This window comes from Mustela nigripes, chromosome 8 (assembly GCF_022355385.1).
Source record: "Mustela nigripes isolate SB6536 chromosome 8, MUSNIG.SB6536, whole genome shotgun sequence".
NCBI lineage: Eukaryota > Metazoa > Chordata > Mammalia > Carnivora > Mustelidae > Mustela > Mustela nigripes.
The window spans coordinates 330,639-347,566 of record NC_081564.1 but is presented as its reverse complement, the minus strand read 5'-3'; the positions used below and the strand labels follow the sequence as shown (position 1 = coordinate 347,566).

General features: G+C 55.1%; 1 protein-coding gene across 2 annotated transcripts in view; it reads right to left on the bottom strand.

Annotated features, from left to right (window-relative positions):
* Positions 1–13,988, bottom strand: part of GOLGA3 (golgin A3) — a 43,576-nt gene extending 29,588 nt beyond the window's left edge. Inside the window, exons 1-4 of one of the 2 annotated variants that reach the window (XM_059408124.1) lie at positions 13,634–13,988; positions 9,022–9,310; positions 6,654–6,917; positions 2,804–2,916 (exon numbers count right to left, since the gene is read on the bottom strand). In XM_059408124.1, the coding sequence (XP_059264107.1) occupies positions 2,804–2,916; positions 6,654–6,917; positions 9,022–9,130 (486 nt within the window). In that variant the 5' untranslated portion in view covers positions 9,131–9,310; positions 13,634–13,988. The remainder of the gene's footprint in view (positions 1–2,803; positions 2,917–6,653; positions 6,918–9,021; positions 9,311–13,633) is intronic. The other variant, XM_059408125.1, reaches the window with a different exon arrangement.
* Between the last annotated feature and the right edge of the window lie 2,940 nt (positions 13,989–16,928).

The window sequence follows — 16,928 nt, the reverse complement described above, 5'->3', positions numbered from 1 at the left end:
CGGGGGGGAGGGGGGGTGGTCCCGGGATGAAGTCCTGCATCGGGCTCCCTGCTCCGCGGGGAGTCTGCTTCTCCCTCTCCCTGTGGCCTGCATTCCCACTCCTGCATGCACTCTCTGTCTCTCATAGATAAAATCTGTTTAAAAAATACAAACATGGGCGCCTGGGGGACTCAGTGGGTTAAAGCCTCTGCCTTTGGCTCAGGTCATGATCCCGGGGTCCTGGGATCGAGCCCTGCATCGGGCTCTCTGCTCGGCGGGGAGCCTGCTTCCCCCCACCCCTCTCTCTGCCTGCCTGTGATCTCTGTCAAATAAATAAATAAATAAAAGCCCTTTTAAAAAAATTAATAAATAAAATAAAATTAAAATAAAAATTACAAAAACTAAGAAACAACCAAAATGTTGATCAGGGGAGGTTCTAATCAAATGCTGGCACACACGCTGCTGTGAGGTGACTGTGCTCAGGACACGGTGAGGGGCGCAGGCGGCATGAAGACCCAACCCTGCCAAGGTGTAATGATGTTCCCAAAGGCTGTCAACAACACAGAACTCTTACCGTCTGTGGCATGTGAGTATGGGGTCTAAGCTACGTTCCCAGGTAAGGGAAATATTCCTAAAGAAATTCCCCCTTCTGGGGGCGCCTGGGTGGCTCAGTGGGTTAAAGCCTCTGCCTTCGGCTCAGGTCATGATCTCAGGGTCCTGGGATCGAGCCCCACGTCTCTGCTCAGCGGGGAGCCTGCTTCCTCCTCTCTCTCTCTGCCTGCCTCTCTGCCTGCTTGTGATTTCTCTCTCTCTGTCAAATAAATAAAATCTTAAAAAAAAAAAAAAAAAGAAATACCCTTCTGCTCCTAGTTTAGTAGTTTGTACTTGTTTTGCATATTTTGACTTTTATCGGACAACTACCTTTTCAGCGCCTGTTGGGATGGTCCTAAGCCCCTTCACATGGACGCACCACCACAATGAGTTCTGGCAGATTCTCCCATTCTGAACTCGCCTGTCCCTGGGAAAACCTCCCTCGGCCGTCCCGCACTCGTCTGCTGCCGGCAGGGGCGCTGACTGGTCGCGCGCCGCCCGAGAGCACAGCAGCGGGGAGCGCAGCGCGGCCGGCCTGCGGGCGGCGGGCTCAGACTCCGGCTCAGACGCCCCCGCCGCCCGCCGGTCTGCCCCGAGCGCCAGGGACGGCCCCTCCTCACAGGGCAGAGGAGAACTAAAGGAGGGAGACTGTGCTCTGCGCCCAGGACAGCGCCCCTGCACGCTGCACTCCGCCTCCGCTGGCCCTGCCCGGAGGCGCCCTGGGGCAGGCCAGGCGGTGGTCCTCACACCAGCATCTCGCCTCCTGCCTGCCTTCTTCAGGGCAGGAGATGCTGAGCACGCAGGGACTGACCGTCGGTCAGGACAGCATGTGACACACGCAACGCCTGTTTGCATCACTTGAGGAGACGTTATCTTACTGAGGAAACTATCTTCCACTGAAGATCTTATTTACTGAAGGAAATACCTTCCATTTCAACTATTAGTTACGGGTGTGTATTATATTATTTTTAAAGATGGAAAATGACGCTAAATTTCACATTTGGAAGCTTACATTGAACTCCTGAAACATTAATTGCCCAACGCTGGACGAGCCAGGCAGGCCTCTGGGAGGCACAGTGAGGACAGGCGCCTGGCGACAGCGCACACAGGCCTGGCCCCCAGACACCTGTCCTCACGCCAACTCTCCCTTCAGCACTGCGCGACCGCTGACGAGCTCCTCACCCGTCTGAGCCTCAGGCTCCTCTTCCACAGGGAACCGGACACAAGGCCAGGTACAAAATGATCACTCGCCACTATCCCTGGGACTTCTGCTGGGCCGGCCAGACCAACCCTGAAAGCCCCTGACCAGGCAGAAGAGCCCGGTGGCGGCTCCTTTAGCTCCCTCACATTGGCTTTGGAGCAATGACACCCATAAAGTCACAGCCCCCTCCTGGGAACACAAAGAGCCTGGCGGGGTCATGCGACCACTGAATCACTCATTGAAAGCATGTTTAAATATTTTAACTTTGAATCCCTTTAATTGGAAATTCTCAAGTACAGAAAAGCTAAACAAAGTATGAAACGAACACCCAAACCCATTTGCCTAGAGTCACTTGATATGATTTTAAAAGACTGCTTTTGGGGCACAGGGGTGGCTCAGTGGGTTGAGCCTGTGCCTTTGGCTCAGGTCATGATCTCAAGGTCCTGGGATCGAGCCCCCCATCAGGCTCTCTGCTCAGCGGGGAGCCTGCTTCCCCCTCTCTCTGCCTACTTGTCATCTGTCAAATAAACAAATAAAATCTTTAAAATATAAAATTAAAATTAGAAATTAAAAAATAAAAAATAAAATAAAATAACAAAAGACTGTTTTCATTAGCACACCAACAGAAGTTTCATTACCTGAACAGAACTGATTTTAGCACCTAGTCATCAAATCCACATGACACAACACAGACTCTAACACTGGCCAGACCACCAGTCAGCAGACACCACACATGAAATAAACAGCAGAAACCTAGCACTGACTGCTCCTTCCAAGCAGGGAGAAAAATCACACCCAAGTGCTTGCAATCTCTGCTTTTCAAATGGCAGACACAGGAATCAAATATGCGTGATCCAAGGGAAGGCAGGAGCCCCAAAGGGTGGGAAATGCAGAGAGGAAGGGTCTTGCCAGAGAAGCACAAGCAGCCATCCCAGCACAGAGATACCACTGACAGGTCCTAGAAACCGTGGCGAATTTCCGTTTTCCGCACACACAGCTGCCCATCAGCTCGCTGGAGACAGGGGGACTCACTCTTTCCTGCTGGCGTTTCACCCTGTACTGTTTGAGCTGTTCTTCCAGCCGCTTCCGAGCCTGAAGTCGGACCTGCTCCTCCTTCTCCAGGGGCAGGGAAGCCTCTGTTGAACCTGCAGTGAGGAAATGACCATTTATTTTTATTTTTTTTAAAGGTTTTATTTATGTATTTGACAGACAGAGATCTTAAGTAGGCAGAGAGGCAGAGAGAGAGAAAGAGGGGGAAGCAGGCTCCCCGCTGAGCAGAGAGCCCGATGCGGGGCTCGAACCCAGGACCCTGGGACCAAAACCTGAGCCAAAGGCAAAGGCTTTAACCCACTGAGCCACCCAGGCGCCCCAGGAAATGACCATTTAAAAACTCATAAAGCACTAGGGCACAGAGCACAAAGCAGAACAGCAGCTTGGCTCTTCTGCGTTCAATTACCAATTAACTATGATTTTGCTTCAAACAATGCCTCGCCTTTTAGGTTGAAAGAGCTGTTGCCTGATGAAGAGACAACCGTGAGCCCCGGACCGCCGTGGCCAAACCCACTGGCAAAGCATGGGGTCCGTGCGCACGCCACCAGCCCGCCGCTCCCCACAGGCACTCAGCCGGAAAACGGACCCGGCTCCCCCATGACTTGCAGCCAAAGAAGAACTAAATCTCAAGCCAGAGCCGGGGCCGAGCGTTCCAAGGCCCAGGGACCCTCAGCCTGCACACAGCTCCAACCATGCTCGGGACATTGCCTAGGAGCACGTGGACAGTCGTGTCCACAGAACTGTACTGAGGGATAATCTGAGCCAGTGGTCAAGGGACCCCAAACATGCCTTCTCCACACAGTCACATCTGCAGACACAATCTGACCCACAAATCATTTAAATTCCTGTGGCGAGTCATGTTACAGTCAAGTTCTGCAAAATCGGAGGTACTCACACAAGCAGTGCTCAGACATTACTTCCTAAGGAAACAAACTGTTCAGTGTCCCACTCAGGACTCAACTCAAAGTGAAGGCCAAGCAGGCGTCCCTGAGAGGCCTGGGACTGGTTACCTTGGTTTCCTAATAGAGGCGATTCCAGTCCACGGGCCAGGCTCAAGCGCAGAAGGGGAAATGACAACTTTTTGGCCAAAAAAAGAATTTACAAGGGCACCTAGGTGGCTCAGTTGGTTAAGCGACTATCTTCAGCTCAGGTCATTATCCAGGAGTTCCAGGATCGAGTCCCGTATGAGGCTCCCTGCTCTGCACGGAGTCTGCTGCTCCCTGAGACCCTCACCTCTCTCATGCTCTCTCTCTCAAATAAGTAAGATCTTAAAGGAAAAAAAAGCAAAAAACAAAAACCCTAAAAACAGAATTAAGAATATCTCAGAACCCAAATCTTTCGTTTTGGGTAATAAAAGAGCTGAGGAGTGAGCAAAAGGTGCGAAAGCCATAGGCATTTTTCACACTCAACATCCCTGCACCTAGCACTGCCATGGGCAGTGACAGAGATCCCAAGCAGGCAGAGAGAGAGAGAGAAGGACCAGGCTCTCTGCAGAGCAGAGAGCCCGACTCGGGGCTCGATCCCAGGACCCTGAGATCATGACCTGAGCTGAAGGCAAAGGCTTTAACCCACTGAGCCACCCGGGTGCCCGCAGCTGTTTTTTTTTTTTGTTGTTTTTTTTTAAAGATTTTATTTATTTATCAGAGAGAGAGAAGGGGGGAGATAGCGAGCACAGGCAGACAGAATGGCAGGCAGAGGCATAGGGAGAAGCAGGCTCCCCGCTGAGCAAGGAGCCCGATGTGGGACTCGATCCCAGGACGCCGGGATCATGACCTGAGCCGAAGGCAGCCGCCCAACCAATTGAGCCACCCAGGCGTCCCCCGCAGCTGTTGTTTTAAAAAAAATCCCTAAAACCGAGGCGCCTGGGTGGCTCAGTGGGTTGGGCCTCTGTCCTCAGCTCAGGTCATGATCTCAGGGTCCTGGGACGGAGCCCCGCATCGGGCTCTCTGCTCAGCGGGAAGCCTGCTTCTCTCCCCCGCCCCCAGCATGCTGCTCTGCCTACTTGTGAACTCTGTCAAATAAATAAATAAAATCTTTTAAAAAAACCCTTAAAACCTCAGGGGCCCCTGGGTGGCTCAGTTAAGCATCTCGCTCTGGTTTCAACTCAGGTCCCAATCTCAGTGTGGTGAGGTCAAGCTCCAGGTCAGACTCCACGCTCAGCCAGGAGTCTGCTCTGGAGAGTCTCTCTCTCTCTCTCTACCCCCGTCCCTCCCCAAACTTGCAAGCACACCCCCCCACCCAAAATAAATAAAAATCTTAAATAATAATAACCTCTAAAACCTGAGCAATTGCTAAGGACTTCACTAAGCGCTCACCAAGTCATTACTAATGTGCGTGTTTATCACTGAAAAGGTCTAGTAGTTCTCACAGAACAAAGGGGTCCACATGGCAAAAACCTAGGAGTCTATGGACTCACGCGGGGAGCCCAACTGAGCAGAGTCAGGGCTGGGTAAACACTCGCCAGGAGGGGCAGCTGGTGGCCGCGGGATGCCAGCATGTGGGCACCTGGGCTTAGGGTTCACAGATCCTTACAAATCAAGAATCCAGAGTTTTCTAATGACAGCTCTGAACTTCAACGTTGACAGTTAAAAAGCTATTTTATTTTTTTAAAGTAACCTATACACCCAGTGTAGGGCTCGAAGTCACAAACCCGAGATCAAGAGTCGCACACTCTACCAACTGAGCCAGCCAGGCGCCCCTAGGTTTACAGAAATTTTAAAAACACATTGTGGCCCTCGTAAAATAATGCCTGTGAAGAAAAGGGCAAACAATCCAAAAGAAAAATGGGCCAAACAAATCAATTCACAGAAAAGAATGACCAACGGCGAAGAGGCAGAAGACGCCCAAACGATCAGGGAAGTGTGAGCTCCAAACTGAGGGGCCACAGAAGCATCGTGGCACAGCCAACAGGCTGGCAAAACCAAAAACAGCACGTGCCAGGGGGAGCCCATGCCTCTCAGGGTCGTCAGTGGCGTGGCGACGGGACTGCGCACGACAGATAAAAAGATACCACTGCTTCCAACCAACAGTTCTGCTTCTGGGACGCAGCCCACAGAAATCAAAGCGCCAACACCGCTGGACACGGGCGCCAGGTGCTCTCCGCAGCATCGGTCATGACGGGTGACCGCACAGGCGCAGAGGCCACCCGGGCACGCCAGGGGCTCCCGACCAGCCTTCCCAGAATGAATCTGCAGTTGCACCCAACAGCGTGGGGGCAAACTCCACGTGGTAAGACTGACCAGGAAATACAGGCTATGACAACCTAATCCCTTCTCAAAACACAGTGACTGAAACCTGGCCGTCTGCAGGGGTATAAAGATCATGGGAGAATGTGACTTGCAGGCCGGGGAGGGGCGTGAGAGGTAAAAACACCATGTGTGGCATCATCCCATTATGTAAGATCGTGTGTGTCTGTGTATGATAAACGTGCAGGGAAAAGGCGGGGAGGCTTCCGGGGCTCATGGGCTGCAATTCGTGACTGTTCACCCCTGGGTCCCCGTGCTGATTAAATAATTCAGTAAAGAAAGCTGTCAAAGTTTATCTCCCTCCTAACTGCTTGCTTGCCACCAACGTAACAAAAGATGTGCCGCATAGTTGTTTAAACCCAGACCTGGAGCAGCATCCCCAGTGCCGACCACAAAGAAGTATACCTTCTCTCTAAGAGGGAGCCACTTGCTCAACGCACAACCCACCACAGTGATAAAACAGTGATGACAGAGGGACAAGCAGTAAGCTGGCCAGGGCACGTGCCTCTGAAGGGTGGTGAGTCACAAGGGATGCGGGAGGAGGGTTGGGGAGAGCAGGGAAGAGCCCGGTGGGAACAGATGCTTACACAGTTGCGTTTCTTGCATAGGAAGACTGAGTCTGAGAGACTGCAAAGCTTCTTTTCTAACACTGCCCTCAGCACTAGTCCCCTGAGACTTCCTTAGGTTGTCATGGAAACCAGCCACACCTGGAGAGGCATCGGGACCCCCTGGGCTTGTCGGGGGACCGAGAGATGACGAAGAGTCTGGGAACGGTGGCGTCGGCCCATTCTGACAGGTGTCGCCTTTGCCAGGGACATCCAGGCCTCCTCCTCCATCTGAAGCTCTGGTACCTGGAAAAGAGGGCGGGCTGGTCATCATGGCTTTAACCACCAGATCAAGGTGTTTTCCAGACGCACGGCTAACACAGGACAGAAGGGACTGCAGATGCAGGGGCATGAGTTGTGTCCACGTCCCATGAGACTGTCACTCTGGGACGAGAGCAGGCCTCGCTGTCCTCCTGTTAGTGGGCGGTATTGGACAAGCGGCTGGACTGCTCACTGTGGCATCGAGCCTGTGGGATTTAAGTAGTAGTGCTTCCTTTTCACTTAAACAAGACCAATGAGAAATCCCATGAAAGTCTTGTTTTAAAAATAGCAAAAGGAAGTAAATGCTAAAAACACAGCTGACAACGTTCCTAACGGGTGCTGGAGACAGCACGCTAACCAGAGCTGCAGCCGCACACGCACACCGCCTGTTCCAAAGCTGTTTTCAAAGCATAAGTGTATCCTCCAAAATGGAAGATCTAAGGCAAGGTTACACGAACTGATCCAAACAATTGTGGCAAGGAGTCGGAGTCTGTGCTTCCGTCTGATGAACGCGTGCTAGACGAAAACCCAGGTTTAACCAGTGATGACGACCGAGTTTCACCCACAAACATCACTACACACAGATCGGTCAGACACTACATGAAATCTCTTGCCTTGTCAAAAGATAAAAGAGACTTCTCACAATTAAATCATTCTACCTTCCCTGTCCCCTCACCCCAGTCAGGGAGCCAGCTGGCGGTCCAGAACCAAGATGGCACCTAGAGGGAGGACGGGAGGGTCCGGGGGCCTCTGGGTGTGGTTCCAGAGGTTCCCGAAGGCAGCAAGGTCTGAGCCTCCCACAGGGACCCACATCACTCGGATTCCTGGACGTACCCAGGATGCATCCAGGAAACTGCCCTTTGCCCAAGCAAATTCAAAATGGGTTTCCGACATTCCTAAGTTTCAACCAATGCAGCGACTCACCGTCCTGCTTTCCTGGAAGGAAGAACAATACACACGGGACACCACAGACTCAATGCAGAGGAGCCTGGACCACAGCTCCGACCCCCCCGTCTGCTCTTACACAAACACCCCTTCGCTGCATGCTGGGTGAGGGGAAGGGGAGCCTGCATTTCAGATACGAGGTCATCAGGTCAATACCACTTTCTGACGGGCTTACAGATCTGGGAGCGTCTCCACATCTTCCTGTTCATATGACAAAATAATGTTTTGAGCATTATATTGTACTTCTAAAAAAATCTAAAAGAAGGGCCAAAAACATTGCATATATGCATTCTCAAACACGAGCCCAACCGTGGAGAAGCAAGTAACAAATATGACGAGGCAGAGAAACCACGGCCGCCGCCCCTTCCCACTGTGCCCGAGTCCTTGGGCTTTAGGCACCATTTCTTGCAGTCCTTACAACCATCCTAAGGCGCAAGCACCATTCATCCTCTGTTCACACAAGAGGGAAACGAGATCAAGTGAGAGCCCCGCTGGGTGGGCCGTCTCGGCGGCGGGTCTGAGAGCGGCTCCCTACACATCCTGCCGCCGAATCCCCGGTCTTGGGCCCTTGCTGTTACTGGCCCTGAAGGACCGGTAGTCAACAAAACCATTTCAGGGGCCTGAACATCATTTGCCAGAACAGAATGCAATCTCTGCTAGCAAACCAGAACACACAGACCATACCACTTCCAAGCACCTTGCCCCGACCCTCCTAAGGGGCATAAGAAGCAAGTGAGCCATGCACCCCGCAGTTCTGATGCGTGGATGACCCATCAGCTAACACACAATGTGGTCCAGTAACCCCTAGAGAGCTCCTGGACCATTTCTGGATCCCAGTTAGTAAAACTCGGGCAACCGCGCAACAAGAGAGGCAGGCCACTGGGCAGGGAACAGCGGGTCAGTGAAAGCCCACAGAAGGCCGCTGGAGCAGAGCGGGGCAGCCCCTACCCTGTGTGACATGCACGGTACTTGATTTAAAGTTGCCATCGACTCAGAAAAAAACACTCAACGGACTAGTAAAAACACACTCTAAACATCAAGTTCATTGTACTCTTAAACACCACAGTCTTGATCCAAAATGTAAGAGGCTCCATGTCCTCCTCTTTTAAGGCAAAATGTCACAGCAGAGTACCCGGCGACTTACACTGGGCTTCATCCCGCTGGTCAGCCGGCGCCAGAGAGCCTGGGAGCTTGGGGAGGGCCTCCGGGGCAGCTGCAGTGCCGGCGCCAGAGCCGGCCGGCATCCTGTCCATGGTCAGAACGGCACAGGCTGGGCGGAGTCTCAGGGGCTGCACGGGAGCTGCTGGCAGGTCTGGTTTCGGCCATCAGCAGCGGCCAAAAGCTTCTGGGAAGAACCACACTAAGCTTTCCATTCCGGGGAGATCTAAAGTCTCATAAGTGGCTTGAACTCAAACCAAGTAATCTCATGGTACCTGATAGGAAAGACAAAAGAAAGAATTAGGAAGCTTCATTCGTCAGATTTGAGTAATAATTCCAAGACTACCATTTGGCTCCCAACTCACACCTATAAAATAAACACAGACCTATTCATTCAGCAGACAACCCTTAAGTACCTACAATATACCAGGTTTTGAGGATACAGTGCTGAACATCTGGGCTGTTCCAGAAGGTGCTTAATGCCTGTGCTGGTGCCGGCTACGGGCCATCCTGCCCAGATGGGGCTGTAACCGAACCTATAGACACCGCAGGGAGCCTCCTCGCAGAGGCAGGACTTAGGAGGCTGAGGAACTCAGTTATTCATTAAAATATAAGTAATTTGGTTTAAATAGCCACCTGTGAGCAGTGTCACCTGTACTGGACACACAGGGCTCCAAGGGCAAGCTCCCCTCCCAGGAGCCCGACCTCATGGTGGAAGACGCACGTGCACGGAACATGGAAACTGTACACCGTGTCGGGGAAGCACAGGGAGGTGACGACACGTGGAAAGGTGTCCACCTGGGAATGGGGTCCAGAGACGGCATCTTACAGCCGTTGACCAGTCTCGTCTTTCACTTCTCTCAGGATCAGCTTTTGGCTCATCCTGCTAGGCTAAATTTAAGGGAAGAAACCTTCACCCCAAGTTTGGCAACTGGTCACCGTTTTGGAAGTGAACCGAGGATATTCATAACCTACTCCTGATCATCAGATAAGGTCCGACCCACCATTCGTGCTGCGGAGATGTTGGCTTTTACTCCCCTTAAAGTAAGCTTCACCCCATCCTATTCTGTGTTTCACGAGTTTCAGGACAAAAGTTTACATGCCTCCCTTCTCCAGCTTACCAATCCCATACAGACTTGTCAGGGACGAGCCTGAGCAGCTGCCACAGAGGGAGGGGGGCTGGCGCTGACGCCACCGCAGGAGAGGTAGATGTGCCTCCTTCTCCACAATCCCGTTGCCGTACCCCTCGACCAGGCAGCCCCTGGTGGTTGACATAACCCGGCCTACCCACGATCAAGTGACTAGTGATGGCAGTGTCCCCCGTGCAAACCCAGGAGTGTCTGGCTTGAGCTCTAATCACCTGCACGTTCCACTCTGCTGCCTGGCACCGTACAGGCCAAAGACGCTGTGGCTCAGAACCAGTGCTGGCACGAACATGAAAAGGTTACACGTACCACTAAGTGTAGAACCAGCACTAAGGGTTGTACTAGAAAGAACCAAGACAGACTGCGTGACAGCAGGGGTGACGACAATCCAAGCAGCTAACTGAAAAGCTGGGTACCCGTGTGGCTCGTCGCATATCCCTTACCCAAGTGTCTGAAGACTGAAAAAATACTGGATCACAGAAACGAAGGGAGTTACTGGGGCTGGCCAGGACGGATCCTATCTGCAAGGAGCTCTCTATCTTGTTTTTGTCTGCACAATAATCAGTAATCTCTTTCATCCGAAAAACCTTTCTGGGGTCGGGGAGAGGGGTGGACGGACAAACGGGCTCTTGGAGGCTCCACACCTGTCCCCGCACATCTCACAGGACTGTCCAAAAATCACTGCGGCACAGGGTCCCAGCTCCACGGAAAGCCACTTGGCTGCTGTAGAAGGCTGATCCCACAGAGATGCCCACAAAGCAAGCCAAGGCACAGAAGCACAGGGACAGCCAGGCTAGCCCCGCATCACAGGCCACTTGCAAAACAGAAAGCAACCAGCACAGTGGAAGGTGGAATCAACGGTCAGGGCACACGGTTCGTGCTGCTCACCCCGACGCATCCCTTAACAAAAGAAAATGTTTGCGTTTTGCTTTCCAGCGTCCTGGTTTCTGTCCTGTGGAGGCAGGGGCCAAGGTGCGTCAGTCACCTTTCCCTATGATGCCTGAAAAGGTAACAATGGCAGACTGAGTGCTTTTTGTGCAGAAGCCAGTCCCTCTCGCATGGACGCCTCTCCCTGCCTGACCACCAGGTCAACTTCCCAAGGATCCCTCCGTGTCTGCCACTCGGCGCTGCTCTCAAGTCTCTCCTGGCCTCAGGTGAAGCACCCGGCCCAGTCTGCTCTGCCGTGGCCATCTCCCCCCACCCCCGTGCACAGCGCACGGCAAATGCGTGCGTGCCCCCCTCCTCCACCCCGCTGCAGGAACCTCGGAGGCAGAAGCCCGCGCTCCAGGTCTGCCCCACTCCTCGAATAGCCCTCCTCCGAGCTGAGCTGGGTGCAGGCTCCTGACTGGTCTCTGGCCCTACCAAGTTCCAGCCCTTCCCAACGAAGCTAGCGGCTCCACAACAAAACAGTGTTTGCCTCCCGAACAGCAACACTGCCTTTTCAAACACGGGGGAACTCTAACTATTCTGACTAAGAACAACCTGGAAGCTAAGGTTCCACTGAGAGACAGAACGTCCCCGGGAGTTCCCAATGGGCAGAGCAGCACGTAATGGCCACATCCCCAATAAGCAACGTCGCCTGGGAAGAAGGAAGAGCAGGCGGCCAGACTTCACTCGCGCCAGAGACAGAACACGCCAACCGGGCAAGAGAAGGGCCAGGGCGGTGGAGGGGCCGCGGAGGAGCACGCGCCCCCGCGGCCGGCAGCGACAACACTCGACCCCGGCACTGTCCGGGGAAGAGGAACTCTGGCTGAGTCGCTCCAGCAAACCAGGAGACGACGGCGTCCGGCCGCTGGGCACAGCGCTGTCCCATGCTCCCTCTCTACTTCCCCTACGTGGATCTCCTGAGAAACAAGAAGCCTGCGGAACGCCCGAGCGCCTACCGCGTCCGAGCTGGGTGGCCCAGCCCTCCAGAGAGGAGACCCCGGCACGGGGACACGCCCGGTAACTCCCAAAGATGCCTCCTGCTCACGGGCCGCGCCTCCTCAGCCGGACAGCCGACCCCATGGCCTGCCCAGCGCGGCCTCTGGTGATAAGCTGGCCTGCTCTGTCCTGTCTCGGGGGGACCTGAGTCCGCGCGGCTCAGTCGTCGGGGTCTCGTTCCCTCACTGCCGACAAACCGGCAAGGAGCAGGTCGCACAGCACAAGGAAGCTGCTGTTCGTGGCAGGCGTTCCGGTCCCGGCTTAGAAAACAGTTAAAACAGTGAAAGGATCAGTCTTCTCACGGAAGCATTTTTTAGAAGATTTATTTATCTGTTTGACAGACAGAGATGACAGGTGGGGGCGGGTCGGGGGGAGCAGGCTCCAGGCCCGGCTCCCAGGCAGAGCGCCCGACCGGGCTGGATCCCAGGTCCCGCGATCACGACCTGAGCCAAAGGCAGAGGCTTTGACCCTCCGAGCCCCCAGGCCCCCACAGCAGCACACGTGTTTCCGCTGTTTCCCAGGGGAAGAGGCGGAACCCGACGACTTCTCCGGCGCGGGTAAGTCTGGATTCACGCATCGGACACCGCGGCGCAGGCCGGCGTGTGTGGCTCGCGGCTTCCCGCACACGCGGATCCCGCAGACCACGGGCATCCTCCGACCCTGCCTTCCGCGGCTGCCCCCGGCCCAGGCCGCAGCGCCGGCAGGGCTTCCTTAAGATGACCTCTGGGGCGCCGGGGGGCTCCGAGGGTCAAGCCTCTGCCTTCGGCCGGGGTCACGATCCCGGGGTGCAGGGATGAGCCCCGCGGCGGGCTCTCTGCTCGGCGGGGACCCGCCGCCGCCTGCGCGCGCCCTCTCCGGCCCGCAAGTAAAGTCTTGAAGCCACGAGCGCGCAGCCGAGGCCCCGCGGGCAGCACGGGCGGGCCCCGCGGCCGCCGGACTCCCCCCGGCCACGTCCCCCGCGCGCCCGGCTCGGCGAACGCGGCTCTGGCCGAGACTTCATGCCCGCGGCGCCGCCGACGGCCCTGCGGCTCCTGGGCGGCCGGTGGGGGCGGCCCGGGGCGCCGGCCGGACACTGTCCCCGCCCGGCCCGGCCGCTCGGCGACGGCGACGGCGACACCAGGACCGGAAACGGCGCTTCCGAACCGAGTCCGTGGACGGCGCCGACGCGCCTGCGCGGCCGACCCGGGCCGGACACCGGACCCCCCGCTCCGCAGTCGCCGGACGGGAAACGACGCGCGTTCGCAGGCGGGTCCCTGCGGCCGCCCGCCCTCGGCCGCTGACCGCACGCCGCGCTGCCCCCGCTCCGGCCTCGGCCCTCGGGCAGGGACCCCGCGCGCCGCCGCCGGGCGGGCCTCAGGAAGCCGGGCCGGGCCCTGAGGCTGCCCACGGCGAGCGGCCGGCCCTCCGCGTCCGCCCCGGCCCCGGCGCCCCTCGCCCGCCGCCCGGCCTCCGCCCCGACCGCGCCCGCCCCCCGCGGCCCCGCGCTCCCGCCGGCCGGAGCCCCGACCCGGGCCTGCCCGCGACCCTCACCCGGGCGCTGTGGAGGCTTCGGCGGCCGCCGCCGGCCGCACTGCCCCAGCGGAGACGTGGCCGCGCGAGGGGCGGGGCGGGGCGCGGCGCGGCGACGGGCTAGGCCCCTCCGGAAACAAGCCGGGCGCGCAGCCTCCGTTCCGGATGACAGACCGTCCTCTCCTGCGGGCCAGCAGCCGCCCTCGGGCCGGGCTGCCCCGGCCGCACGGTGGGACCCGAGAGCCCAGTCACAACTGGCGCGCGGGAGGCTTCAGAATGGGAGCCTGAGGGTCTCCCCTCTACGGAAACGCAACTTCTGGACGTGCAGAACCGACGCCGGCAGGAAGCTAGACCCGTGCACTTCCGGCGGAAGTGGCGTGGCCAGGGCTCGGGGCCCCGCCCCGCCCCGCCCCATCTGTCAGGCTGTGGGCGGGGTCCGCCTCGCTCCGCCCCGGCCCCGTCGCGGGGCGTGGCCAGGAGGCGCCGGCAGGGGTGGGGGCGGCGGGCGGAGTCGGGGCGGCTCCGGGCGGGGTGGCGGGAGGCTGGTCTCCGCGGCGCCGGCTGCGGCCGGGGGCCCTGGCCGTGTCCTACCTCTGCGAAAGCACAAACACTGGCCTCGCTGGCCCGGCCCCGAGCGCGTGACGGCGTCCTTTGTCTCGGGTACGAAAGCGCGTCGGCCCCGTTTCTGCGAAGACGGCCCCCCTGCATTCCGTGCCCCTGCACACTCGTCCAGGATCAGCTGCTCCGCCCCCGATGGCCTCGGCCCCTGACCCTCTGCCCACGGGGCGGCCTCCAGCCCCTGAGCCCTACAGCAAGCCCCGGGGCTGCGGAGGGCATTTCTCCCACGTGGCTCTTTCTCGGGATCGTCCAGGTATTGGCGGACCCAGGCCCTCCCGTACGAATTTCAGAATAAACTTGTTCTTGTCTGTAAAAATCCTTCCTGGGACTTTGATGGAATCGCACTGACCGTTTTACAGTTTGGTTTCCACGCGTTCGTCGTTAGTAGATGGAAATGTGATTGAATGCTGTGGGTTGGTCTTGCATCCTGAGAACTTGCTAAACTCACTTATTAGTTAGGAGGTTTGGAATCTCCTACACAGGCCATCGTGTCCTGTGCAAACAAAAAATTCAACTCAAAATGAACATGGACTTAAGTGCAGAAATGTGTAAAACTATAAAACTCTTACAAGAAAACAGGAAAATTTTCAGGACTGAAGGCTTGGTTAAGTGTTCTTGGACACGCCACAAAAGAATAAACTTAATAAATTGAAGTTCGCCAAAATTAAAAACATTTGTTTTGAGGGGCACCTCCGGGGGCTCAGTCATTAACCCTCTGCTTTCCGCTCAGGTCATAGTCCCAGGGTCCTGGGATCAAGCCCCACATTGGGCTCTCTGCCGGGCAGGAAGCCTGCTTCTCCCTCCCCCTCCCCCTCTCCCTGTGCTTGTGTTCCCTTTCTTGCTCTCCCTGTCAAATAAATAAAATCTTTAAATTTTTTTTCTTTGATTTGAGAAAGATTCCACTAAGACAAGGAAAAGACAAGCTGCAGTTAGTTACAAAATATATTGCAAACCTGGTACCCAGAAAGACAGGCCAACATATGAAGCATTTCACCAAAAAGGATATGCAGATGGCAAACAAGCTTGTGAAAGATTTCAACACCACTGGCTACTATAAAAATAAAAATCAGCACTGCCTGAGCTCTTACTACACACACCTATTGGAGCAGCTAAAACAAACAGTAGCAACACCAAATGCTAGCGATGAGGTGGAGAAACTAGATTTCTCATACATTACTGGTGAGACTATAAAATGGCACGCCCACTCTGAAGTTTGGCGATTTCTCTAAATTAAACATATACCTGATTGTACGACCCAGGAATTGTCCTCCTGGATATTTATCTGAGAGGGAAATGAGACTTAGATCCACACAAAAACCTGGACACTCTTTTTTGCCACATTGTTATTTGTAATAGCTCAAAACTGGAAACAACTGGAATCTGACCAACCCCACAATAGAGGAACGGTTAAACCAACCGGGGAGCACCCACGTCACGGGTCTCTCTTCAGCAGTAAAAAAGGACTATTGATAGGCCGGACAACTTAGATGAATCTCCAAGGCATTATGCTGAGGCGGGAAAATCCCAGAAGGATACTGTGTCACGTGCTTTCACTTACATAACATTTGTGAAGTGATACGATTATAGAGTCAGAAAGCAGATTAGTGGTGGCCAAGGAATGGTCGGGGGCTGGCTAAAGTGGGGCAGGAACCCCAAAGGGAGCTGTACACACTTTGGACTAACGTGACTAACTGGAGCTACGCAGGTGCAACCAGTGTGGGACACTGGAGAACAAATTACGAGTAAAACGTGACAGATGACACTAAACATAAAAACAAATGAGCCTAGATATAAACGGCATATCCACGCAGGGAAAAAATGCTAATTAAGTAAAACTTTTAAGTTTATCAAGGTATTATTTACATTCAATTTGCCCTTTTAATGTGTACAATTCAATTTTTAAACTTGCAGTTACATTTATATTTTAGCAAATAAAACTGGATTTACTTCAATGCAGTAATAAAACATTTCCATAACCCCCAAGTGCCCCTCTAGTCTGTATGCACGCAGTCCCCAAGACCCCTCCCCTGACAACCACTAACTCACCTTCTGTCTCTATGGATGGATCCATTCTGGACATTTCATATAAAAAGAATCACGTCATACGTGACATATTGTGACTGCCTTCTGTTTTATGTAGCACTAGTCTTCGAGATTGACTTGATCATTTTCAGCACGTATCAGAACTTTCTTCCTTTTACAGATGAGTAATACTGCCCTGCCTAGATACACCACATCTTGTAACCCATCCGTTGGCGGACACATTCCAGTGCCGTGCATGTGCCGGTCAATGTTCCAAGTGTAGGGCTTAGCTGGGGACCAGGAGACAGGATCGCTCCTCCAGTCCAGCTCTGTTTGTGTGGGGAAGACCAGCCCTCCAGGGCGTCATTCATGCAAAGGAAACTGTGTCACCGGGAGGGGCTACCAATTACGTCAGTCGTTCACTGGGTCTTCATTGCGGCCTACTGTACTCCAAGCACTCTTCTGGACACTACACAGCCCCTGCAGTCACAGGTGCTTACATCCTCTCGGACCACCGGACAGCACACGGAAACACAAGACAAGAGGTGATGAGCTGGGAAAAGAGCAGGGTAAGGGAACAGGGTGCGGAGGGGCGCTGCGATTAGGGAGGCCCTTGGATGAGTGGGCGAACACGTGAGTAAAGTAGGGAGCCGTGCAGGGCACTGAGGGAAGCGTC